At 32.6% G+C, this 26,399-nt stretch overlaps 1 protein-coding gene across 2 annotated transcripts in view; it reads left to right on the top strand.

The window, feature by feature from the left end:
* ADAMTS6 (ADAM metallopeptidase with thrombospondin type 1 motif 6) overlaps positions 1-26,399 on the top strand; it is a 247,161-nt gene that overhangs the window by 131,167 nt on the left and 89,595 nt on the right. For both annotated transcript variants that reach the window (XM_090276311.1, XM_090276313.1), the window contains exons 11-12: positions 8,199-8,340; positions 20,235-20,342. In XM_090276311.1, coding sequence (XP_090132437.1) covers positions 8,199-8,340; positions 20,235-20,342 — 250 coding nt within the window. The remainder of the gene's footprint in view (positions 1-8,198; positions 8,341-20,234; positions 20,343-26,399) is intronic.

Below are 26,399 nucleotides of genomic sequence, written 5' to 3'. Positions count from 1 at the left end.
CAATGTCATAAAAGTAGACTTACATAATTTAATAGAGCATATGTCAAACTTTAATTCAGCGATTATATATTTAATTTTGTTGGTGAAAAAGAACTTGAGTTCTGTAAAACTGCTATAGTATCAAATAGTGATAAACAACAGCAACAACAAAAAATCAAACACCTAAGAAATAAAAATTAGTCTTTGAAAATTTATTGACTCATATTTTCTACAGTTTGGGACCTTCTTTGTTGGTCCTTGAATGTTTATTCCAAGAGTTTGGTTACTTAACTGTGAAGAATATAAAGTAGCTAATGTATAACTATGTTTGGGAAAGCAGATATTCTTCCATAATTCACCTGCCATGGGGATTCAGTATTGAACTTTGGAAACTAATAGACTTAGGTCTCACTTTCTGTGTGACTTTGGATATGTTACTTTATAATCTTCATTGACCTCATTTCCTAAATAAGTTCAGGTAGTAACACATACACCATCATGTTGTTATGTATCTAATTATGTATAATGCAAAAATGTTTTGAAACACTTAAGAGACATGCATTAAGTGGTAAATATTATTATTTTTAAATGACATCAAGGTTTTAAGCTTTACAGCTCTATCATTACCTTTAACAATTTTGTGCCATTTTTTTCTTGGGGAGAAGAGATTAAATAATCTGTGAAAAAGTGAGTCATACATAAAGCACAAGCAAGCAACAAAAATTCTTTTTAAAAATTGTCTTTTCAGAGTTCACATTAACATAATGATAGCGTAACTCTTAAAACATTCATATATGTTTTGTAGGGTAACATTGTTCATTAAAGTTTTGGTTTATATCTGCAAATGGCCTGACCATATTCTAAAAATTTGTAATTACATATTTTTTAAGGAACCTCAACAAGAGATTTTAAGTTACCTAATATAATGCTTTAATCAAAGATCAAAAGATGAATGTTTAAAATGGGCTTTTTTGAATTAACTAATATAATAATGAAATTGAAGGAATTGGAAATTCACTTCAGATGGTAGTTCTGCGTAACCTAACAATTTTTAATCCTAGTAATAGGTAATTATAACAATGTGCTTATTTGGTGCCAAAACTGGGTGAAGGCTATAAAGATAGACCACAGAGAATTTGTTTGACATCTTTTGGTAGCTTTTAACACAAACCACTAGCAATGTCATTTTCCAAGATGTTTTTAATGAGATCATATTACCTAAATTTAAACATTGTTGAAAATCTGCTCTCCCCAGAAATGAAGCCAGATCTGCAATTTCTCCCTTGACTTGGCTCATGTTTTTACAATGGAATCTTATTGTCTGTCACCAGAAAAACAAACTATATATCATGCTCAGTATCCCTGTGCATTCTGAAAGGCTTCCCTCCTTCTGTTATCTTCAAGCTCCATCTTCTTGTTCCTCTATCCTGTTTCTATTGCACAGCACATTTGCTAGGATCATCTCTGTATTTAAGCCTTATTGCCTCTTTGCATTTCATATGTGTAAGCATGATTAATGTTGACAGGGTTCTAATGAGCTTATTTATCCTGTATTTTATAAAATATTTCAGTTGTGTATCTCATGGGGATACTCACATAATTAAAGCTATTTGTGAAAGATGTGAAAGACAATGGATAGAGATTTGGGGAAAAGTTGGCTGTTTCCTTTACTCTTTAACAATAAACTAAACAACGCTGATCATAATCTGACCAAGTAATAAAGGTTTTTATAACACGAGGCCCTTTAAAAAAGTCGGTTCACTGGAGCACAAAGGCATAATAGTAACTTTCTTGAATTTCTTTGTTCCTTTTTATTAATGCAGCAGACTTAATTGCTTTAGCAGCTATGTGTGATATTTTTTCAAATCCAGTGATATTTTGATCAGGGATTGAGGTTACAGTTATGTTTTATAGTTGGCTCAAAAAGACTCATAACATTTTATTTCAGTTTCTCCTCTCAAGAAAAAGAGATCTGTAAAGATGAATTGTTTAGGAACTGCAGCCCAGCCAACAAAATGCATACCTTTCTGTACTTAGTGACTGTATAGGCCAAAGATGATGGTGGATTTTAACAATGAGCTTTCTATGATTTATAGGTTCACTATTCACTCTGTTCAACTGAAAATCATTCCGTGGCCTTTAAATGCCAATATAGTAAAAAGTCTCTCATGTCATTCTGAAACACTACATGCTATCTATCCATCAGGGGATGGTGTTTACCAACTCCCAATATTTTTTTTCAGATTTCTTAAACTCGGTGATTCAATAAGTGGTTCATGAATCGCCCAGAAGCCGTCCTGATTAAATAATAAAGAACCTATTTCCGTTAGAATGGACGTGTTATGCCAGCTTCTGATGTTTTCAACGGCTTTGCAGGTAGTGTCCTTCCTATCTGCCTGCGGGATTTATTTATTTACTTAGAAAGCAGAGAAAGATGAACCTGGTACTATGGCTCACTCCCTCTGATGACAATGGGCTAATTTACCAGGCAGTGGATAGCAGCCAGAAGACATTTAGGCCAGTTTTTCTTTTTCTTTTCTTTCTTGTTTTTAAAAGATATATATTTTCCACCACTTAGTGGTAGTACAGAGTAATTTCATATACTTTAAAAATTTTTTGAGGCCTCTGTGAATCCACTCTTGCTCTATTAAATTAAAGTCTGTTAAATTATTTGAACTGTCAAAGATCCATAGCAAAATCTCCTACAGTTCCAAATTAAATAGAGACTATTCATTTTCACAGAAAGGATGGAAGCTGAAAAAGAAAAGGCAACATTATGTTTGAAGGTGAACTAGTAAGAAAGGTGAGTGTAGAGCTACAAGAAAAGTGATTGAAGATGAACAGGCTGACCAAGGCATTCACATTTCTTCTATAGCAATTCTCTTTGAAGGTCAATATCGATTAATTGGTCTAGAAAACAGTTTTATAGATGGGACCTCTTTTATTGTGAAACCCATGAAACAGCTTAGAAAAGCAGGTTTCTCCTCCTTCCATTTTTCTGACACGTTTTGGGGGCTTGAGTCAAATTCATAAATATCTTCGTTAAGTCATAATTACACATAGGGAGAAAGTAACTGAGTAGACCCTTATCAATACAGTGTTTGCGTATTGGAAGCCTCAAGTTCAGTTATGTTCATGCACTGCTCTCTCCCAGAGAACAAGACAGTAAGGTCTGACTTAAAGTAACTCATGTTAGGATGTAGTGTATTGTTAGTTTTATGAAGACTGGTATGGCAGTTTATGGGAACATTGTAGGTAAGATATTTTACTCATAAATGATACCAACCTAATTCATTTTTGCTTACTTTAGGTATATTAGCACAATTTTGTGGAAAATAATATGAGATGGCATTAAATGTTAACTTTTTGTTGGTGTTGTTAAGAGACTGTTATGTATAGAGTTATGTAGAAGTATTTTATTATTTAGATTGACCCACTGTGTTGTAGACTAAAGGTCTATACTTTATAGTATAATTGTTCAAGTGAAAAATAAATCTAAAATTACAATTAGGGGTATATCCTCATGTGTTCTGGAAACAAAGCCAAGAGTGCATATTTTACATAGGGGTCTGTAAATTTTAGTTGAAGACTCAACTCTGGCTCATTTTTCTATTTTGAAGGCTAACTTCTAAGCTATGTAAATAAGACTTCTCTAAATTAGAAATAGAATACATAAAATATGACTTTACTATCATGCTGCAAGGATTTCTGTAAATGTAAATATACTTCGATTTACTAAGAATTTCATCATCAAGGAAAAAGCATGTTCTCACACTAATACACATTTTTTTTGCCTTGTCTTAGAAGCATAAACAAAAGTAGAGTCCATTATTAATAATTATACATATTGCTGTATTGCTGTAGATTTTAACTAGGATTGGGCTTTTAGTTATGAAATATATGCTGTTAGGGAAATAATCATAGTTCTACTTTTTATGTATACACTTTTGCTCTAGACATATATTTATGCTTAACAACAATAAGATGATTAGCATCTCATAGTTGGAAACTACTAACAGTGTCCTTCATTTTATTTATTAATCAGGGAGGTTTATGTTTTCTGAGTGAAAAAATTCTCACATGACATTAAGGCACAAACCATCTGTTTAGAAGTGCATTCTGATGAGAAAATTCAAGAAGATTTATATATAATATCACTACTATTACTATTTTGATAGCGTAAATAGCACTAAGCTTAGCATCATAAGAATTGTATGGTTATATTAATTAGTTAGAACTCTAGATTAAATAAAAATTACTCATAACTTCTATTTTATTAAAAGGAAATAATTATAAAATTAAGAAAATAACTCATATTGAATATTTTTAAGAAAGGGAAACATCTGTATCAGGACTCCTATATAAAATACTCATATCAACATAATTTGCAATTTCCAGAAATTAGAAATAATTCAAATGCTCATTTGATATTTGAGGCATAGTCTTAAATGGAATATTAGAGAATAATATAAATGAAAAATACTGTGGCATAGTCTTCGATGGAATGTTAAATAATGATATAAATGAACAGGCTATAGTTATACACAACAACATGGATATATCTCACATTCCTAATACTGAATGAGTGAAAGAATAAAATCACAAAAGAAAACCTGTAGTATGACCCCTGTAATACAGAGTCCAAAAGCAGGCAGATGAATATTGGGAGGTAAAACTGCTAATAAAAGGAAGGAAATTATTATTAAAAAATCAGAGTATTTGTTACTTCCTGAGGAGAAAGGAGGAATGTGATTCAGATAAAGCACTTGGGAATATTCTTAGGAAAAAAAGGAAAGCACTTTCAGGGTAAAATATGCATATCTCAGATCCATGTTCTCTGTTTTCTGTAATTATATCTGTGATATTTCATGGTGGTAATTGATGACTTAGAAGCATGGACATATCCAGAACTATTATTTTCTAAGAGTTAATTAATAATTTATAATGGAGATCTATAGATTTAGCTTACTTTAAATTAGCAGGATAGTAGCCGACAAATTTTAGTAACATTTAGCAAAAAGTATTTTTGTCCCTTAGCCCTCAGTTAAAAATTAAAACGTGAAAACAGCCTCATCCCCCAAACACTTCAAAATAGGTTTTATTGTACAACACATACCAGATATGGTTACTAGGAGGAAAATATGTAGTACGTTCTCCACCCAAAATGTAGAAACAATTTAAGTCAGTCTTGCTGCATACTTGCTTTTCCAGAGCCATTAATAATAGGTAAGACACTTGATTTGCAAACATTGGTCATTTGTACAAATGTCACCAAACCCATCTGAAAAGGCCTTCTTTATGCCATATTCCTAACTATATATCTTCATTTTTAAGGATCAATATGATTTTTCACTTTTATTATATAGGGTTTTATTCTTCTGTAAAATCACACTGGATAAGGAAAACATGACTTCTGTAGATATTTAATTAGACCACATTAATACATTAATAGGTAATTCCAAAGAACTGAAACAAAAATCCACTTTGGGGTAAACTTTCTCAGAAGAACTTGACCACGTATGAACACAGCGCAAGGCATTCATCATTGTCTGGAGGCCCTTGCAATGTTAGTGTTTTTATTTTTATTATTATTATTTTTAAAGATTTTATTTATTTATTTTTAGAGAGAAGGGAAAGGAGGGAGAAAGAGAAGGAGAAAGACATCAACCTGTGGTTGTCTCTCATGCACCCCTAACTGGTGACCTGGCCTACAACCCCGACAGGTTTGCAGGCCAGCACTCAAGCCACTGAGCCACACCAGCCAGGGCTCATTTAGTGTTTTTAAAGAACATGAACCATCATTAGAAGACCATTAATATACCTGAGAACAAGAACTTTAAAGAAGTAATTATTGCTTTCTCCTGGATTGTCAGTTTTCAGTTTGCTATTGAGAAAGAATGTTTTCCTCAGCATATCTATCCTTAAACTTTTGGGGGCCCACATAACTTTTCCTCTAAATATTTTAGGTTAATTTTCCATATTCTTAGAAGTAATTACGTAGAATAATTTCCCACAGATTTTTAGTTGGTGACATTTAGGTGAATATCTCTTACATTCTTAGAAGACCATAGCTTATACTTTCTTTTTTTATGCTATTGGCAAATGTTTTTTACCTGTAGGATTCTTTACTTAAGTACTGCAGTACTAAAATTTTCCCCGTTGACTTACAGTAGAATATTACTAAACTTGATATTTTACTTTACTGCATATTTAACTTCTTTGATCAAGACTTTTATAATTTTGTGGTAGAGAGGAAACTGATATTTTTGAGTTAAATTAGTTAATTAAACAACTAATCCAATAATCTTATAAATGCTCCCTATTATCAAAATGGTACATCTTCTTTCATTATACTTTTCACATTCACCTTTTTATCATTACCCTTAATACAAAATTTTAATTTACTAGTAGAATTACATTTGCCTAAAATTTGCTTACCTATATAGATTACAGACAATTTATATTACAAAATAAAAAGAACTTGCTATTTTGAAAACTAATAAAAAATAATTCTTCTCTGAAGTACATGACAATTTCTAAAAGTGTAATAAATAATAAATAAAAAGCATTCTGTTGACCTGGCTGCTGTGGCTCAGTGGATTGAGCGTCGGCCTGCAAGCTAAGTGTTGCTGGTTCGATTCCCAGTCAGGGCACATGACTAGGTTACACGTCAGGTCCCCAGTTGGCGGTGCAAGTGAGAGGCAACCACACAGTAATGTTTCCCTCCCTCTTTTTCTCCTTTCCCCTCTCTCTAAAAATAAAATAAACAAAGAAATAAATTTTTTAAAAAAGCATTCTGTCATGAAAACTGGGTAGCTGGGTGGGAAAAAAAGTTCTCTTAGGTAGATGCCTTGAACAGTGACAAGTGAAATGATTATGATAGGTAATAGTAAAATCCCTCTATATTAGTACCACATTTAATATTCCATCTAAATATTTTTATTGATGAAAAAATCAAGAAGGGCATAAATGAAAGGAAAAATGTGTAAAGAAGACAGTATTCTGTCTTTGGGTCTTTCCCCTCCCCACTTGGGTCTTTTAATCTATCACCTATGAAGAGTATGTTTCAATTTTAAAAAGGTATTAACTTGCTTCTGTGCAAATCTACATTTGTATATAGCAGATTAACTTTTACATTTTAAGAATATGATAAAATTTTAAGCAAATATGAAACTCATTATTATGTATGGTTCTTTCTTACTTATCTATAAATGAAAATTTGTACTGTCCTAAATAATAGTTGAGAAACTTCTACTTGTGAAATTATTTTCCTTTGGCAAAGCAGATGGAAAAGATTTGGGAAAAAAAAAACACAAGTGCTGGCACAATTGACAGGAATGTTGGAAAAAATTTTTAAATGTTGGCATAGGAATTCTTTAAAAATTCTAACTTACATGTGAAATGAAAGTAAAAAAGCATCTGTCCTATTTTATGCACACTGACTAAATAAAAATGAACAATTATATTTAGCGAAGTATAAAGCTCTTTAAGCTAAGGTATTCTGTCTGGTTTTTGGCAATCTTTATGTTATTTGTTCCACTGAATTAAAATATTATGTTTGAGCAAGCACACGTTGAAAAGCAGAACTTATATAGAGAGGAGAACATTCCCTTTCCTAACTCTGAGGATCCTAGATGAAATATGAAAATTTTGAGAGACTAAACACTTGTAATATACTTGAGAGGAGAACTTTGGATCTTGGCCTCATCTGTCATTCAGCCCATTTATTATTGAAATATTTCAAGAACCTTTGGACATGTCATCTATTGTTCTACCCAAGGTGGAAATATATAGATTAGGTCTTTAAGGATTACAACCACAATTTTTTTTTTATTTTCCACATTTTATGTTTTTAATTCTACTACCAGATGTGGTTATATTTTCACTGAAAACAAACAAGAAACTTAGAGCAATATGAAATTCTATTTTGATTCCTTCAGAAATTAGTTTAAATCAGTGTTTTAAGGCCAACATGACTTTTCAGATTGTTGTCTGCAATACTTTTATTATGTCTTGGTGCTGGGAAAAAAAAAAAAAACTATTGGAGCTTTTATTCAGGTTTCAGTAAGGTTATTTCGCCATGTGATTATTTCTTGGTAGAATGTATTGTTTTTCATGCATCAAATTATTGCAACAAAGAACTCAACACATGGTTTCATAATTTTGATTGAAATAGTGCATAGTGTACCTAATTTCCTTTGATCCTTTATGTTGAACAGTTCAGGCCGTGGTACTTGCCTTGATAATGAGCCTCCCAAGCGTGAATTTGTTTATCCAACTGTGGCCCCAGGTCAGGTGTATGAGGCTGATGCGCAATGTCGTTACCAGTATGGAACAGCATCCCGCCAATGTAAATATGGGGTAAGAAGTCTCAATCCTTATGTCTAGTTATTTCTATGTGTTCTTTCATGGCACAAATGTCAGGATGGAGTTTTGATAAATGTAGCTTACCTTTGGTAACATCAGTAATGCAAATATGGCCTTTGACACTGCTCTTTTTCTGATATTTGTATAATATCTATTTCTGAATGTTTGGGTGATGCTAAATTAAACAATTTTCAAATGTCTTGTGAGAGATGCTGGTAGAATTTTAAGAATTTCTAATATATTTCTTCTTTAAGTCCTGATTTTATGATGCCAACTTGTTTTAAACCTCTCCGCTCACCCCCGCCTTTTTGGTACTCTAATAATTGGGTTAAGGTCATTTTTATATTGGCTAGGAGGAGCCTTTCCTTTCATTTATACTTTCTAGCAAGGAGTCATTTCAAGTTGCTTCAATCCACTGCCCATGTTCTAACACAACAACCAAATGAGGAGAAGATGGCATTAACCCAAACAGAGAAACTAGGAAAATTGCTGTGGAAAAGAGTGTATTATGATTGCCTCTTCACATCTGCCTAAAGAAGTCTCACTGTCTCTCTTAGAAAAACATAAAAAATTCTTCTTGAGTTTCATAGAGAAAGATTTCAGTGTCTAGGATAAGGGACATGTTCATAATAGGTCCACATTATAAGTAGATTGAAAGAAAAAATAGGAATTTTTAAAAGCTTGTCAAAAATATTCAAAGGTGAAAAATAAGTTTAAAGACTTAGTTCCTATTTTTATGCAAATAGTGTTTAAAATTCCTTTTTAAAAATTACTAAGAAGAAGTACATTTTCAGGTAGTTAAGACAAAACAATATATGTCCTGTAATGTACCAGTTATTTCTCTGGGACAGTAGAAAGGAAAGTGATTTTGAAAATCTCCCTTGGGTGACAAGTCTATTATTCTTCATGGTCAGCTCTTATAACACATTTTGTGCACTAGATTTAAAGATTATGTACAATTCTCTATCTAGAGCCTTGATGAAAACTTTGGCCTTTCTTGTCTCTCTTCAGAGTTTTCTATTCTTATTTCTGTATAGTTTCTTTCTTTCTTTCTTTCTTTTTTTTAAGTTGCCTTTTCCCTCAGAAAGAGTCAGCCAAACTTTAATTTCAGTCTTTGTATATACTTGTGGTTTAGGAGGTTGAAATTTAAGATCAAATGAGTTTATAGATTTTTGTTGTTGTTGTTATTCTTATCTATGGTCTCTCATTTCTTTGTTAGCAAGTGAAATAATTGTTTAGTTTTTATATTGGAAATTGGATTTCAAATTTACCTATAAAATTCCATTTTAGATCATTTATATTACCAGATTTACAGGGTCTATGGACATACTTCTTTTTCTTTAATAAACTAAAAAAAAAATAACATGATTATTCTATCTCTATATGTATATCATTTATTTCAGACTAGTTGATTTGAAGTGAGATAAATAGTAATTGAGACCTTCTATATTTTCAATTTATGTTCCTTATATTCTACTTTTCTATATGTTATGTTTATAGACCTTTGTAATAGATATCAAATGAAACTGGAAAACAGAAAGACATTAGCATCTTACAATCTTAAACAATTTCATGTATTCTGTTATAAATCTTTTCAATTTGATTTGCAGCCAAATGGTTTCCTTACACTCATGTACTATATGAAAATGATTATGCTACTTTTTTAATGAAGTGCTATATATTACTAACAGTTTCTTGAGTCATAATAGAATTTTTATAATCATCCCACTTCTTAAGCTTGTCCCTGAAAAATTATGTTTACACAATTGCTAGCACCCAAACACACACCATGTTTCATCTGGTGAATCTGTAAGGTTTTCAAGGAGCCTAAATACTACTTGAGAAAACAGTAGTGGCTTTGAAGGTGAGAGTCCAGCCCTAATTTACACAGCTGGGTGTAGTGTCCTGAGATGAGCACAAAACATAAGCACTGAGGCTCAGAAGAGCACTGTCGAATTTTAGTGAGGGGATACCTCTGATGTTGAAGCAGCGAGAAATGATCCCTGTTTCAATGGGCAGGTCTCTAATGGAGACAGAGAAGATGCTAAACAACCACAGAATGACCCATAACTGCAGCAGCAATCTGCTTCCCTTTCTTCCACGTTGGTCTTTGCTGGCCTTACCAGTGATTACATCTATAGTTATGAAAAACCTTGCCTCAATTTGTTGTGAATAGGTTCATTAATATACATGTTATTTACATTGGGCATTTACTTGCAAATATTTCTTTTTTGTTTTACTCCAGGACAACATTTTCCACCATTATCCTTGTATATCATATATTTATGTTTTCTGGATATTCCTTAATTCCATTAAAAGTATGAAGAGACTGTAAAGGCTTAAATACAAGGAACAAAACTGCATAGCACAATAAAAGGAACAAAACTGCATAGCCCAATACACAAAGTAATATAGTTGTATAATGTAGTAATCTATAAATGATATATAGTTTCTGGTATTTACATAGCCTGTTTTCTGAGATACTACAGATTGTTTTGATTAAAATTGTAATTATTTTATAATGTTTTATGAATGGGGAAACTAAAGTTACATAATATGATTACCTAGTCCAAGGTAAAAAATAAAAATAGGTCTCAATCTGTCATTTCTGCTTCCTAGTAGATATAGTAAGCAAGTTAATAAGATAACAGATGTATTTTATTTCAAGAGATAATTTTTATCAATTTTCATGCACACAAAAATAATATAGAGGATTGGAGAAAACTTTTGGAGGCGATAGACATTTATTGCCTAGTTGTGATAATGGTCTCATGGGTGTATACTTATCTCCCAACTGACTGAGTAATAGACATTAAATATGTACAGCTTTTTGTATGTCAATCATACCTTGATCAAGTAGTTTTAAAAGGAGAGATATGGAGAGCGTTTTGATGGTTGCCAGATGGGAGGAGGTGTGAGGGAATAGGATTAAGAAGTACAAATAGGTAGTTTTAGCCACAAGGAGGTAAAGTACAGTATAGGAAATGGAGCAGCCAAAGAATTTATGCTCATGACAGTGGGGAGATTGCCTGAGGGAGTGGGGGTTGTTGGGTGGAGGAGGGCAAAGGGGGAAAAATCTGTACAACTGTAATAGCACAATCGATATAATATAATTTAAAAAGAAAAAGAGAGAGATGAGCACTCATCGCAGTTAGCCATAGAAATGTTATAGACAAGATAGTTTTAATTTATGGGGAATTATTATTATCTATGAAGTTCCCTGTTTATATAGATTTAAGAGGTAGCACATAAATGTATAACAGTGTGTTGCACATTGTTATTGCTTACTTCAATGTGGAACCGAACAGTGTTTTATTAATAGGCCATGTATTCTGAAGCATAAATGGGAACATGTAATCTAAAGACATGGTTTCACATTGGAACAGAATAATTTTTAAAGAATATTTTCAGTAGAAAGACTGCTTACCATTAGCTATTACCTATGACCTCACATTGACCTTCAGTAGATTTTACTCAAAGACTTTTTCCAGTGAATGGCAGCCAAGTTGTTTTTGTAAACTTCAGGTAGCAAAAGGATATGACAAGCATGCAAAGTGCTTTTTATTTACCTGGCACATGGCAGACAGTCAATAAATGTTTCCCTGTCCTCTATGAGAATCTGCCATACATGATTTCATTTCTGTTTAGCTGATACGCTGGTAGTGCTTTAGGAGTATCTGAACCATCTGTACTTTTGGGAGCATATAAGATATTTTAAGGGTCACACTTTGATTTATTCCTCAACCTCAGTAAAATACTTAGAAGTACATATAAGGGAAGATTAAAGAAATTAAGTTTGAGTAGCCTGTAAAAAGAAAGCTAAATTTTGGCCTCAAAACCATCTTCAGACTTTAGAACATTTATTATAGTTTGATTGCTGTAACAAATTGTTCTCCTTCCCTACCAAGAGCATTGAAAAACAGCGGCCTTAATGTTTACAGCTGGAAGGTTGTAGATTAGGTAGTAGGAACAATTTCAAGTTATTAAAATTGGAATTTTGAACTGAGGGAGATTGTAAAATTGCTCTGCTTGAATATTATAAGGTGGTATAAATATTCTACAATGTGGCCTGAAATCACGGAACTATTTTAGCACCTCAATACTCTTTTGGAGTCCAAATACATATATTTATCAAACATATACTTGACAAGTTAATTTAATTTTTATTTTCCCTTAAATTTCAAACAAAAATTAAAGTTCATAATGACTTGTATCTTTAAAATTCAGTAGTTTTCACTCTGGTTTTGCTTCTTAGAGGTATTTTTAAAAACTCAATTATTTTTTAACATCTTTAAATTGATTCGTTATTTAACATGAATTTCTAGATTAATTTTTTGTTTACTTATATCTCTTTCTCTCTCATACATACACACATTGCTTTTTAGGCTCTCTTGCACGTAAATTACCCACGTAACAGGATTAACATATTTAAAGCTGAAAGAAGGGTATATTATGCTCTTTCTTCAAATGGCTACTAAGCACCTGGAGCCAGGCCATGGGGTCACCATATGTTGGTTTTCAATTTTCTTTTGTGTGATACAATGATAAGTAACCTTCTAATCATTGATGCTCCTTCTTGACCTCTTCAGGGCTCTGCTCTCCCCCTTGGCCATTAGGATCTTTTATTGCAAACAGCTGTTGAGAGATGTTACTGATAGGGTAATGAGGACAAAGAGAATGTTTCATATCCACAGCCAAGGACCCAAGATGGCATCGGGTTTAAATTTCCAAGGGCAGAAAATTTGTGTTACTTTTATGATCTGTAGTTGTTAAAAATAAAAAATAAAACCATCTAACAATAAAGATGCCATTTTCTCTTCATATACTATTTTACTTCCTTAATGATAAAATAAATATAAGATGTTTTTGTGCTTTTATGATACTCCTTTCTCCCTTATGTAAACTGCTTATTTTAGTTTCCCCAAATATTGATAAAGCAAAGGGCTTTTCTTCCCACTTTAATGTCATTTAACAGCTATAGCTACTTGAAAAGGATGTAAATATTAGAGAAGATAACTAATGTCTTTTATTGTTTCGAAATGGTCTTTGACTATAAAATAATCAATTATTTTATTCTGATCAAAGGAGCCCTAGTTCACTTCTTTACAGAATTATTTTCTGAATATCAAAATTTTTTTACATTAGATAATTACAAATACCTTAAAACTCTACTTTCTACATGCATTTTTATTGTCATTTATATTTGCTAATATTTTCATTGTTAATGTTTGCAATCAGTGATATTCATCTGAAAAATCAAATAGATTAAATATCTGGGGGTTGATATTAAAATTTAAAATAAATAGGAACATTTTCAATGTCTTGTCTTTTGGAGTATTTTTGAGGAGTATGTTAATAGTATCTTTTGAAAATCCAAAACAAGCATTGATGTTACACTTAGAAATTCCAATAATAATAATAATAATAATAATGTATGCAATGATGCCTAAGCTCATATACTGAGTGAGTGTTATTAATTAGTACATAGTAGTCTTAATTTGGGGATATTTCTTTTAAAATACAGGTAAAATGAAGGAGGGTATTATAAACATTTACCCCTGGCTGGTTTGGCTCAGTGGATTGAGCGTCGGCCTGCGAGCTAAGTGTCGCTGGTTCGATCTTCCAGTCAGGGCACATCAGAGAAGGAAAACTCTGACTCCAAAAAACCTCCGCTGCCTTGCGGCATACCTCTTCAGGGGAAAGGCTAAGGGAGTAAACCCTGACAGAAAATCCGGAGCCGGAGTCCCTAAGGCGGTTTGATGTTGTAGTCAACACCGGCAACTCCTGCGGCGCACCTGAAGCCAAGCTGTATTGACTCCGTCTTTCCCTTGGACCCTTCAGCTGCGAAGAGAGGGGGGGTCTGCTGCATGGGCAACAGCAGACCCTCCATATCACCCTGCCCAGGCTCTGTAGCTTCAGCTTCACTGGAGAGGACACTCCAGTGTCATCGTAAGATGTCGATTCAACACGGGAGGAGACAAATACCGTGTCACTCCGGAGTCGGACTGCACAGCCATTCTCGGCGGTGCAGATAGACTCTTAAGAAGCTACACCATCGTCTCTCGAGACGGACGGCTGCCGACGATTATAAACATTTAGCAAGATTTTTTATTAGAATACAAGTAAACCTTTGCTAATCAGTCTTAATTGGCCTGTGACTTTTTTCACTTCTGATATATTTAAGAGAAATAGGGAAGTAGCTTAGTTGTTTGGAGATGTTTTGGACATTGATATTAGATAGTCCTAATTCAAACCTAGATTTAGTGAAGATTGGAGCAAATTGCTAAATCTTTCTGAAACTAAATTTCTCACGCTTTCTAAAAAGATTTTTGTGATGATTAAATGAGATACAAATAAAACATGCCTACAACAATAGTTAACAGTATCCCCTGATAAAGTGCTAGTTATTTTCATTTTCTCCTGCCTACAACATTGCTTCTGAGTTCATGAAATATATGCTGGAGTTTTTTCATTGGGGGGAGATTCTGCTTTGTTTCATTGTTCAGCTTACGTTTAGAAGATATTTTTATACATTGAACTGAAATATGCCCCCTCTTAGGTTTTATTTTTACCTTTTTTCCAGTTTGATTGAGAAATAACAGACATCACTGTATAAGTTTAAGGTATACAGCAAAATGATTTGATTTGCATAGTTGTGAAATGATTAGTACAGTAGGTTTAGTTAACAGCTATCATTTTATATAGATACATAGCTATACTCTGAATCTAAATCTTAATTTTTATGAACATGTTCTTTGTTGAAGGCAGACATTCTCAAAGACCTATATTTCTAAGAAAGATGTATCAAAAGCCACAGGGTTAAGGCAAAAGAGTTACTCCTTAGGATGCTTAGAACAAATGTCTACAGAGATTTAACTGTCCAAATGTTTAATGAGTATTATAAATGTTTTTGTTTGTTATTGGCTACAAAGGTGCATATGTTTTCAGTGGTCTCCTCTACCTCTTTTTTTTCCCTCCATAAACCTTGTGTAGTTCATAAATGATTTTGCAGAATGCAAGGTTTTTCACAGAACGTATTTATCACCTCTCAGCAGAAAGCTTGTATATGTCAAAATAAAAAAAAAAAGGGAGGTAAAGGTGTGCAAGAAATGGAGAGTTTTTGTTCAAGTGGTAAGCTGGCGTGCTTATGTTGCCCATGTTGCAATAGGAGAAAATCATCTTGGGCATGGGTTAAGCAACTGGAACTAAGACCACTTCATAAAGTTAGAACTTTAGAAGAGTCATTTCTACTATGAAGACAACTGAATTGAAGGAAGTGACAAGTAAGCTTGTCTGCTCTTTGCTCTGGGTTGAGAAAAATAGCTCCCACGAGAAATTGAAGCCCTAAGCTTGTGCCTTACATAAGAACAGAGTAAAACTTAATTTACATACATGTGCTGACAAAATAAATCAACATGAAAACTGATTCAGTGAAACCTTGGAGTGTACAAGAGAAACAAATTAATGAGCCTACACTTCTACAGCTCAGGAGGTACAGGATACTCAAAGAAAAATCAGTATTCACTGATGGTAAGCTTGAATACAAAATAATAAACAACATGAGGAAACAATCCATGATGAAATCAAAAAGCAGGAAGATTACCACCCTGAGAAAAAGATACAGAAGATATGAAAAGAGATTAAGAGACATAGCGGTTTGAATGAGAAGGCCCAATATAAGTTGAATAGGAGTTCCAGAAGAATGAACAAGAGATAGATTAAAAGAGACAATGACTAATAATTTTTCAGAATCAAAGAAAGATACAAGTTCTTAAAGCATGAATCCCAAGTAGATAAATAAAAAGAACACCTAGATATAATGGTGAAACTACACTAAAGCAAAGACAGAGAACTCTTGCAAGCAACCAGAAAGGCTATCATAAAGAAACAGCAATTAGACTGACAGGTGACTTTTCATCAACCTCCATAAAGTTTCCAGATAACAATGAACTTAATACCTTCAGCCTGGAATTCTATATTCAACTAAAATATTATTTTAAAAGTGAGGGCAAAATAAATATATTTTCAGACAACTAAGAACAAGAGTTCCTTTGCTAAATTAACTACTAAAGGATGTATGTCAAAAAGGGAGAAATAAACATTGATTATTAAGTTTTGAGCAATGAGTGGTTCACAAACTTTTAGATTTTGTAGTCAAGGAAAATTTCTCTCTAAAAATTAGTGGATCAGTACAGAGATGCTAACTTATAATTTTGCCAAATGGAAACATTCTGTAAAGACTGCCATAAGCAAACACACCTTACCCTGAATAATCTTATAATCTATTTAGAAAGAATAAAACTTAATAAATAAGGACAGCCCATTAAAAACAAAACATTTAGTTTCATGAAAAAAACACATTGATATCATTCTTCTAATTTTGTCAGAGAATATTAAAAACTTTATCACAGAGCAGTACCAGTCGATGGCTTTGGGGTTACATGTCTGCTTATATGTTACCTTCTCCCTGGTTCCGATAAGTTCTAAGTGATAGTGTTAGTTGTTTTCTTTAAAGATTCTATTTACGTATTTTTAGAGAGGGGGGAAGGGAGGGAGAAAGAGGGATAGAAACATCAATGTGTGTTTGCCTTTTACACACCCCCAATTGGGAACCTGGCCCACAGCCCAGTGATAAGCCCTTCTTGGGAATTGAACCTCTGACCCTTTGGTTTGCAGGCCAGCACTCAACTCAGTGAGCCACAGCAATCAGGGCAATAGTGTTAGTTTTTAATCACACTAACATAATGCCTGGTGAAGTAAATATTCTTGAATGAATGGGAAATAATGCTATTACTTACGTTTTTACCAGACAATCTTCCTAATTCTTTAGAAGTTGATCCCATGAAATAGGAGATGCCATTTGCAATTTTTAATGTCATGTGACAGTAACTTCCATTAGTGGAGACTGCTGGTAACTTCTCTCTTTTTCTTTAAACTCAAAGGCAAGCACAAAGACCAAATTTCTCCTAGAGAGTCTTCCCAAAATGAACTGTAGGGTTAGAGAAAAGAATTAATTGCCCTTACACGCAGGCAATGATTTATTAATTCACAGAGGTCATGAGACTAATCTTAATAGATTTTAGCTTCTATAAATAAAAATGAGTATGTGAAAGATAACTATGTTCTCCTGGAGCAATACTGGTGGGTAGTCAAATGCCTCTCACCTTACATATAATTTTTAAAGGAAATTAATCTACCTATGATGACAATTGTTATACAAGTTCCCTAAGAGGCAAAAAAATTTTAACATGCATTTAACTTTATTAGAGCTTGGGACTTACCTTATGGTACTTATTTAACAATTCATGTACATGTACAATTGTACCAGCACATCTGTGCAAATTTGCTTTCCATGCTCTTAAATCTATCAGTTTAGAGAAAGTAAGGCATTCCTGAAGATACGAAATTTTTCTCAAGTTCTTTCAAGAAGTATACCTCTTGCTTTCTTGGTATGAAATGAAATTTTCTTGGGTTTTATATTTCAAGAGAGTTTTCTTTTTTTTTTTTTTTTTTTTTCTTAATCTTGGGAAATCTTAGTTGGGATATCAAAATCTTTCATATTCAAGTTGATATACTAGATGAAAGATATAGTTGAAAACTCCAGGGCATTCTCTAAGACTAGTTTAACATTTTAGGAGTATTTCCCATTCATAGATTTTCCAGTCCCATATATTAAACAGTACTTTGTGAGATGCTAATGTGCTGGCAAAAGTTAAATCCTCAGAAACTAAGATAATAAAAGCCTGTGAAAATTGGGAATCCACCTTTCAAAACGTGTCATTCTCTAAAGGTTAAGAGGACTGTCTCTTATATGGCTCTATTATGAATCTTGAGATTAAAGTGTTGGGAAAAAAATCTTGAATTCTGGCCTTTTGGGTAGAGATTTTCAAGGCACTTTTGGAAATAAAGTTTCTGTAACTTGACTAAATGGTATGTTTACCTAATAGACAATGTGAATATTGTTGTTTTCAGTAATAGAATTTTCATGTAATAGTTCTGTCTAAAGTAAACTTTAGGCTTCTTTTACTTCTATCTAAGGTAATATTTAGTCCTATCTTTAAAGATTTTAAAGGATTAGGGATGATTTTTTTTGTAATCTCTTAATACATTGTTCTTGAAATGTTTGTTGCAGTGAACCCATTTTTCTTTGTGGGTATTTTTAATATATGGGAACAGTATTTTAATATTTAAGACTCTAAAATGTTAGTTGTACTGCTTTTTAAATATTAGACTAAAAGAATACATTTAAGAACATATACTAAGAAACCATCTACTATAGAAAAGGAAGAATAAAGTTGTATAAATAACCTTCTCTTAAAACAGATACTGAATTTTGGTAGAAAGTAGAATTTGGAATAAGTTGGATTGTAAAAACAGAAAAGTTTATATTATTATTCTCAGAACATGTTTTGTTTTCTACTGTTTTAACTCTCTTCTACCTCAATCGTTCTCAAAATGGAGTTTAAAGTAGATGACTTTTTAAAGTACTTTTAAAATCTAAAAGAAATTACATGTCTTTTTCTCTGCCTGGTGAGGGGATTGGAGGAGCATCCTAGAGAAGGACTCAAAGAGCGTCCTCCAGTTTGCTATTCTCTGTTGCTGATTCTCATTTTCTCAGAACACTTGACATAACGCTGTGTTCCCTGCTTTATTTCTGAATTGTGTTAATGGGGCATAAGTTTTTATAAAAAATTTAAATTTAGATGTAATTGATGTTAATTTTAGATATACAACGTAATAATTCAATATTTGTATATATTGTGAAATAATCGCCACAATAAGTCTAATTAACATCCGTCACTATATAGGGTTACAACATTTTTTGTCTTGTAGTATAAGTTCTTACTATAATTATGTTTGGAGAGTTTAAAGTACAGTTGGGGAATAACAACAATAGAATTGAATGTTATGTATAATTTATCTTTGCATTCCAGATTAATATTTTTTTATTGCAATAAGGTATTTTATACTCAGTGGCTCTAGTTTAACTTAAAATTTTGTAATAGGATTAATGATGCTAATTGGTGAACATGTAAAAAGAAAAACTGAAAATTTTGAGTTTCTTCAAAGCAACTTTTTTTTGTTTGTTCTTATTGAAAACATTACTTGGGTATACTGTATGTTGAACAGCTTATTTTAAAATCTGATAGTGTGTGAACAAAATGAGGTAATTTATATTGCTCGTTTAGAATAAATGTTGTAATTTTCCCATGTTGAAGTAAGATAATGAGAAATTATAATAAAGAAGACCAGACAGCTTAAACGATGTCAAAATATGTCAGTTATGGAAACAGCATATAAATAGTAGCATTTGTTCAGAACTAAATTTCCCTTTCATGAAGTTGTTGGGCTACACTGATGAACAGCAAATAACATCGCTAAATTATTCTTTAGGCAACTCTGAATTTTAGAAATTACTTCCTGCACATTCCTATGACCTCTTTTTTTCTCCTTAAAATGGGCATTATTTGAACATTACAGTAGGTCTAAGAAGGCAAATACTACACTACTCTCTTAGTAATTGGTAAGTTTGTTCTATTGTATATTCTTGGGAGTAATAAACATATAATTCCTTTCTACATATTTATTCTTTTCCTTTGTTCTCAATTAATGACATTTCTGTGCATTATTTTTAAAAGATCTTAATTAATATTAAAAACTAAGGTATACTTTATCCTCCAAAATGAGAATTATAAAGACAAACATTTAAATGATTCTGCAAAATGGGTAACCCACCTTCCATAAGAGTCTCCTCCAAGGCCCTTACCTTTGATGATTCAGCACCCATAAGAAACAAATAATGCTGAGTGACTGGATATATTTTCTGGAAGAGTGGACATGATTTCAGTCTTTACTACTGATCAACTTGCTTTTGCCTTCTTTCCTAGGAAGTGTGTAGAGAGCTCTGGTGCCTCAGCAAAAGCAACCGCTGTGTCACCAATAGTATTCCTGCAGCTGAGGGAACACTCTGTCAGTCTGGGAATATTGAAAAGGGGGTAAGCACAAATGATTTACTAGCTGCTTGATAATTTTTTGGTGTTGCTATTCAATCATGAGGAAAATGTGCATATTGATGGAAATGTGCTTGAGAAAATAATACATTCCTAATCTAATGAGCTAATTGTCATAATTTTGATATCTGTGAATATGCTCTGTTTAGGATATTACCATAAATAACTATTTTCTCAGTCAGGTTCACTTTTATGTATATGTGTGTGTTATAATTGTACAGAAAATGTCCCCAAATAATCATACATATATAAATATATATATATATATATCTGCAGATATACAGTAGCCCCTCTCTATATCGTGATTCACTTATCGTGGGATTTTTAAAAATATTATAGTATTTATTGTGGATTTTTTGCTATATCACGGGATTTTGCAGTACTGTATACGTATGTTGTTAAAGTTATGTAGGTTTAAGAGTGTAGAATAAATGTAATGTTTCTACTTTGTGGCAGTGGGGAGTCTAGAATGTAATACAGGGAACACTGTATAGTATAGTCTGCTTAGTCATAAGTCTGTCTTTTTTTCTGATAACTAATTCCCAGGAAAATTATGTGATCCTAAAATATTTTATAACTATAGTCTAACTAGAGTCACCTTTGAATTGCAGTATGAGAAAAAGGGCTAAGAGTAGAAGAATGCTTTAAACAACGTATTGAGCATAGAAATTGGAGCTAAATAATTTTGGTCTCATTAGTATAGTTTTCAAAATATTATTGGAAATTACAGAAACAAGTAGGACTAGTTTATGCTATTTCTGAAGTTCTTTAGGAACTTCTATATATGTGAATTCTAGAATGTATTGATATGGACTGAATTTACAATAATAACTTCTACTGTCATTTGTTCTCAGTTCTGACTTCTTCCATGTTAGTTGGGCTAGTTTCAACAGAGATTACACTGGACTTCAGCTTGCAATCTGATGTTTAAATAAAAAGAATGAAAGTTTTTGGGCAGCTGTCACAGTTTATTAATCCTTGCTGACGGCTTCATTCAGGACCCATGACCTAGTGCCATGTTGATGGCTTTTCCATGCTGAGTTTGGAAATGTTGGTAAATTATGCTAAATGTATGAATTGATAGGGTCATTTTTAAAGGATTAAGGATCTTTTCTGGAGACTATTTAAGTAGCCAATAAAAATACAGAGACCTTCACACACTACCAAAAATTCCTTCTATTTTTTTTTTCACTGAAGTAATAGAAAATATTAGGAACCACATTCTTGAAACAACAGTCTAGGTTTGTTTTGGAACCAACATTTCTTGTCAACGACAAGTAGCAATTTAAATCAATCTGTACTTAGAAAAAATACACAACTGTAAGGGGGGAAGTCACAGTGAGAATCTGTTTCTTTATTTGCCATTGATTATTATTCTTGCAATCTAGTCCATGGGCTGCAGTTTCTGTTTGCTTGGGATAATACTATCACTAGTCCTAATGGCTCTTTTTATTTGACTTTATTTTTTAACTTACAGCATAAAAAATTCATTCTTTTCAATATCTCAGAGCCTTCTTAAAGCATTCTATAAATTATATAATCACTCCAAATAAGTAAATCACAAGTAGTTGCTATTTGAGAACACATAGTTCAACCCCATTAATCATCTACACAATAAACACACATTTAGTTTGTTATCATTTGTGCTTAATTGCAGGGCCCTCAAATGTCATATCTTACAACTATATGCATATATGTGATAGAGATGACATACCTCTTGAAAGTTAGATAATTTTGATGTATATTTAGAAGATACCTTTAATAATACTAAAACTAACAGTATTGAATTTAAATTTAGATAAACACATAGAAGGGAAATATAATTCTTCTAAGCATAAATAAGGGTAAGCACAGATAAAAAGTGAATGAAATGGGGAAAATATATTTGATTTCTAAAGATTCACATTTTCAGTTTAGGTTGGTTGTCAACCTTTTGATCCCTAACCACTTTTTTCAGATGAAGGCTGTATAATTCTGATATATACATATTAAAAAAATTGAAATGATACAGTTAAAAGAAACCCTTGCCTGCTTCCTTACCTTGTCAGCTTCTGACATACTTCAGTGGAGTATCTTGGACTCCATAAAAAACTATTTAAGAACACTGTAAGTGTAGCAAAGCTTGTATACCAAGAGGAAGTTCATATGCACATTAGAATTAGTTTCATAAGGTCAGTATGTTTGATTTCACTATCTAAAATTATTCTGCAAAAACAAACATTTTAGCCCTTTTCCAGAGATATGGAAGGTCAATAGACAGTTTTAGAAATGGCACTAAGAAATCTTAACATGAATGAATGAAGGAATACAAACACATGTAGACCCTAGAAAGAAAAAAAGACAGCACACTACAAGCAGACCCTAAATACATTACTATCATTAATTTTGATTTTAAGCATAGGATTTTTTTGAAAGAACTAGATCAGCCTACATTTTTAAAGAGAAAAAAATTGCAAAGGACAAGACATGTGAGCTGAGCAGTTCTTTCTTAACTTATTTTTAATTAATTTTTTTGGTAACTGCATTTGTCATATTACCTTTTTATGAATTTTTGATGTTAATTTCAGCTAATTTTTTTTTCATTAAAAGAAAAGTGTGTTTATTGTTGCCAGATTCCAAATTTTCCTCCTCAAGCTATACCTATCTGGAAATTAAACTAGAGTTCAGCATTTGACTCAAATTAATTTTTTTTAAAAATATGCGAAGAGCTAGGGACTAAATTAAAGTGGAATTTTTAATTGGTCAAGTCAACTTTCTGTGGCCAGTCTGTATTCTTGCCATCTAAAAATAGTTGGCATTGGCAATAACAATGATGCTGATAATGACTGTTTTAAAAGTACTTACACTGTGCCAGGCACATAATTTTTCTGTTTAATAATTAAGTGACAAAAAGCCATTGGAGTGGGTAAGTGTTTTAACTCCATTTTACAGATGAGGAAAGTAAAACTCGAAAGCTTAAGATTAAACAGCAATTTAATAACAGAGCTGAGAGGTCAGCCCAGGTCCTTCTAGTTCCAAAGATGAAAACTTTGCCCCTGTGTATTGCCTCTGATTGCACTTTACCTTTAGATGGGAAATTTCATAAAGCAAAAAGCAAATTTTCATTGTCATAATAATAAAGTGAGTCACTGAGCTTGAGATTGGTGGTGACAAAGTATTTTGCCCTTTAATACTAAGTGGATTTTTCACTTATCTACCTGTAACAGTTTCTTATGTCAAGAATCACAATAAGAAGGCACTGTGGACAGAACATTGATCTAAGAATATAGGATTGTGTTACAATTAGCAAAGTAATGAATGCCCACTTTAAAATGAGGGATAACCTATTTCTACATATTTCGTAGAGATGTGAGGATGAAATGAAATAACACCTCAGTGAACTTTTTATGGAATTCTGCAAAGGGAAGATGCTAGTGTATATTACTAGAGCAGCATCATTACTTTTGATCATTATTTGCCAACTTTAGATGATAGTGGACAGAAAATTCTTTGTCATACTATCTTAACTGGGAGTAACAAGTATCAGAGTATAAGCATGAATTTGTGTGCTTCAGAAACATAATGGAATGTACATAACTTCTGATCTTAACTCTAAATTTCAAAACTATCACAAGGACCAAGAAAGAACCTACATCCTGTCTAGCCAGCAGGATAAAACAAAAGCTGCTCATAGTTTTTTGAATAAATTCTTTTTTAAATGGTGGGAGGAGAAGTATTGCTTAAGTGATAGCATAGACATATCCAGAGGACTGGATCTGCAATGATCTCGTCAAACTCTGGCTGCAAACGATGTGGGATCCCTGCCCGAGGGCGCAGTTCCACAAATGTTCCATGTAAGTATGGGAACTGTTCCATGCACATTTAGCAGATGGAGTAAGAAATATGGCCAAAAAATTAAAAACTGATCTTTGTGTGAGTCCTGGGGGGTCTGACATCGCTATTACAGCCATTGGATGTTTGCCTGAATAAGCCATTCAAAGATTGAATAAGAACCATATGGTCTGAATGGATGTGCTTAAGGACAGTAGCATTAACCAAAGGAGGAAATTTGATGAGCCCAGACTGTGCTCTGGTTGGTATGGTGAGTCCATGGGTCAAACTCCTGCAAATCAATCACTATAACTTTAAGCCAAAAAAAACTTTCTTTAGACATGGCATCAGCAATAACACTTTGGACAGGCATCGAAGGGATGCCATATTTGATGAAACAGTAAACAAAGATTTAGACTGTAAAAACCTCGATAGCAGTGTTGGCATTGTTACTGAACAGGATATTAAGAATAATGAAAACCCAGTCCCTGCAAGCTCTGATGGTGACCACAAAGACAGTTTCAAATACTTGATTTATTGCCAAAAGATTGATTTAATGATTCTACAAGACCCTGTTAGAGATATAGCCCAGCATTTGGACTTACATACATATGACATTGGTTCCTAATATCTTTGTATGGGAAATATAGGACTGGATTAGAGTAGAATTATTATATGCCCTTCTAGAACACTGGATATATAATAGGACATTTGCAGCCTTAGATCTCAGAGTAGAATATAACATGTTTTGACTGGGTCCCAAACTAAAAACACAGGAAGTAAAGAAAGAATAGCTCTTCCAATTGTTCTAGAAATGTAAATAGCATGGATGGGATGACAAGTTCTGATTTAGAATTTGGGCTGAAATAAGCTTCAGCATTCCCACACCTGCAGAGTGGAAAGATAAGGCTTTTAATAGTGCTGTGCTCCAACTTTTAGCTTTCCTGACTTGGGAAGAATGTTTTATATTGAATCACCAATATCACTTCCTTTAAAATCTTAGGATTTCCTTAGAGGTCTCTCATTCCAGATGTTGGCTGGACCCAGTGCTGGCTATGGTACAAAATCTATGGTATAATCACATACTAAAATGACTCTAGTTAAGAAATATGTATGTTTTAAATATTTAAAAATTGAAAATATTTTAAAAGTATACTCATCTTGAAAAATTTTTGTGGAATTCTGACAAATTCTCAAGGTTAGATTTTTTGATTTATAATGTCTCTTGCTAAGACAATTTCCTGATGTGGATCATGAGATTCAAAGGTCTAAAATAGCAAGAGAAGTTGCTTAATAATTGTTTCTTAAGAAAACTTTTAAATCTTCACTGGAATATATTGTCATTCTAGGTAGTTTTAAAATACATTTGTTTTACTTAGTGGGAATATGAAAAGCAAAAATAAACAATCTGAGATTTTATCCTTGGAATGTGATAGTTTCACTTTCATTTTTCTAGATCTGGTTAAACACACCTGAATTAGCAAATAGAAGGCAAAATTTATGCAATTTATCTGAAGTAACATGAATGATATTTAGACTACATCACTAGATCAGATATGACCTTTGAGAATAAAGATTAGAAACTGGGTCCCATCTAAAAGTTTAACTCATTTAGTTTTAAGAAAAGTACTAAAATTCTATGCCTATGAAAATAGAGCTTTTAAAGGTTTGGCAACTTCAGGCAAAAAAAAAAAAAAGATAAAAATAGAAAATATAATGCTCAAAATTATCACCTTTATGAGTTTGTAGGATTTGTATGCTTCAAGTTGTTATATTTAGTGTAATCTAATTATATTACTTATGACATGTTAAAATCAGTATATATTGATTCATATAATCATCTAGAAAATTAGCTCAAATAACTTGCTCCACATGAAATCCTTTATGGATTTATTATTAAGTTAAACAAGTTTCTTCTTTTAAAATCTTGTGCTACTCAAGATACCTACTACTACCAGAGGAGGGAAGTAGCAAGAATTCCAAAGAGATCCATTCCTATAAATACAAAGTGAGGGAAAGCTAAACAAAACACAAAAGAACATTTTGCCACAGATCAAAATCCAACGAGTCCTTTGATAGGTTTTTAACTTTTTTGAAGGCATGTCTGCAGAGAAATAATTTAAGTTGTCTTACTCCAGACCATACTGGAATCAAAAACTAAAGTTAGTCCCCATTTTATAGATAGGAAAACTAAAGAAAAGAAATGAATGACTTGCTTTAGACCAAAGATAT

This window comes from Furipterus horrens, unplaced genomic scaffold, assembly GCF_987537825.1.
Source record: "Furipterus horrens unplaced genomic scaffold, mFurHor1.1.pri manual_scaffold_5, whole genome shotgun sequence".
In the NCBI taxonomy this organism is placed as follows: Eukaryota; Metazoa; Chordata; class Mammalia; order Chiroptera; family Furipteridae; genus Furipterus; species Furipterus horrens.
The sequence above is the reverse complement of the archived record's forward strand: the minus strand, read 5'-3'. Positions and strand labels throughout refer to the sequence as shown.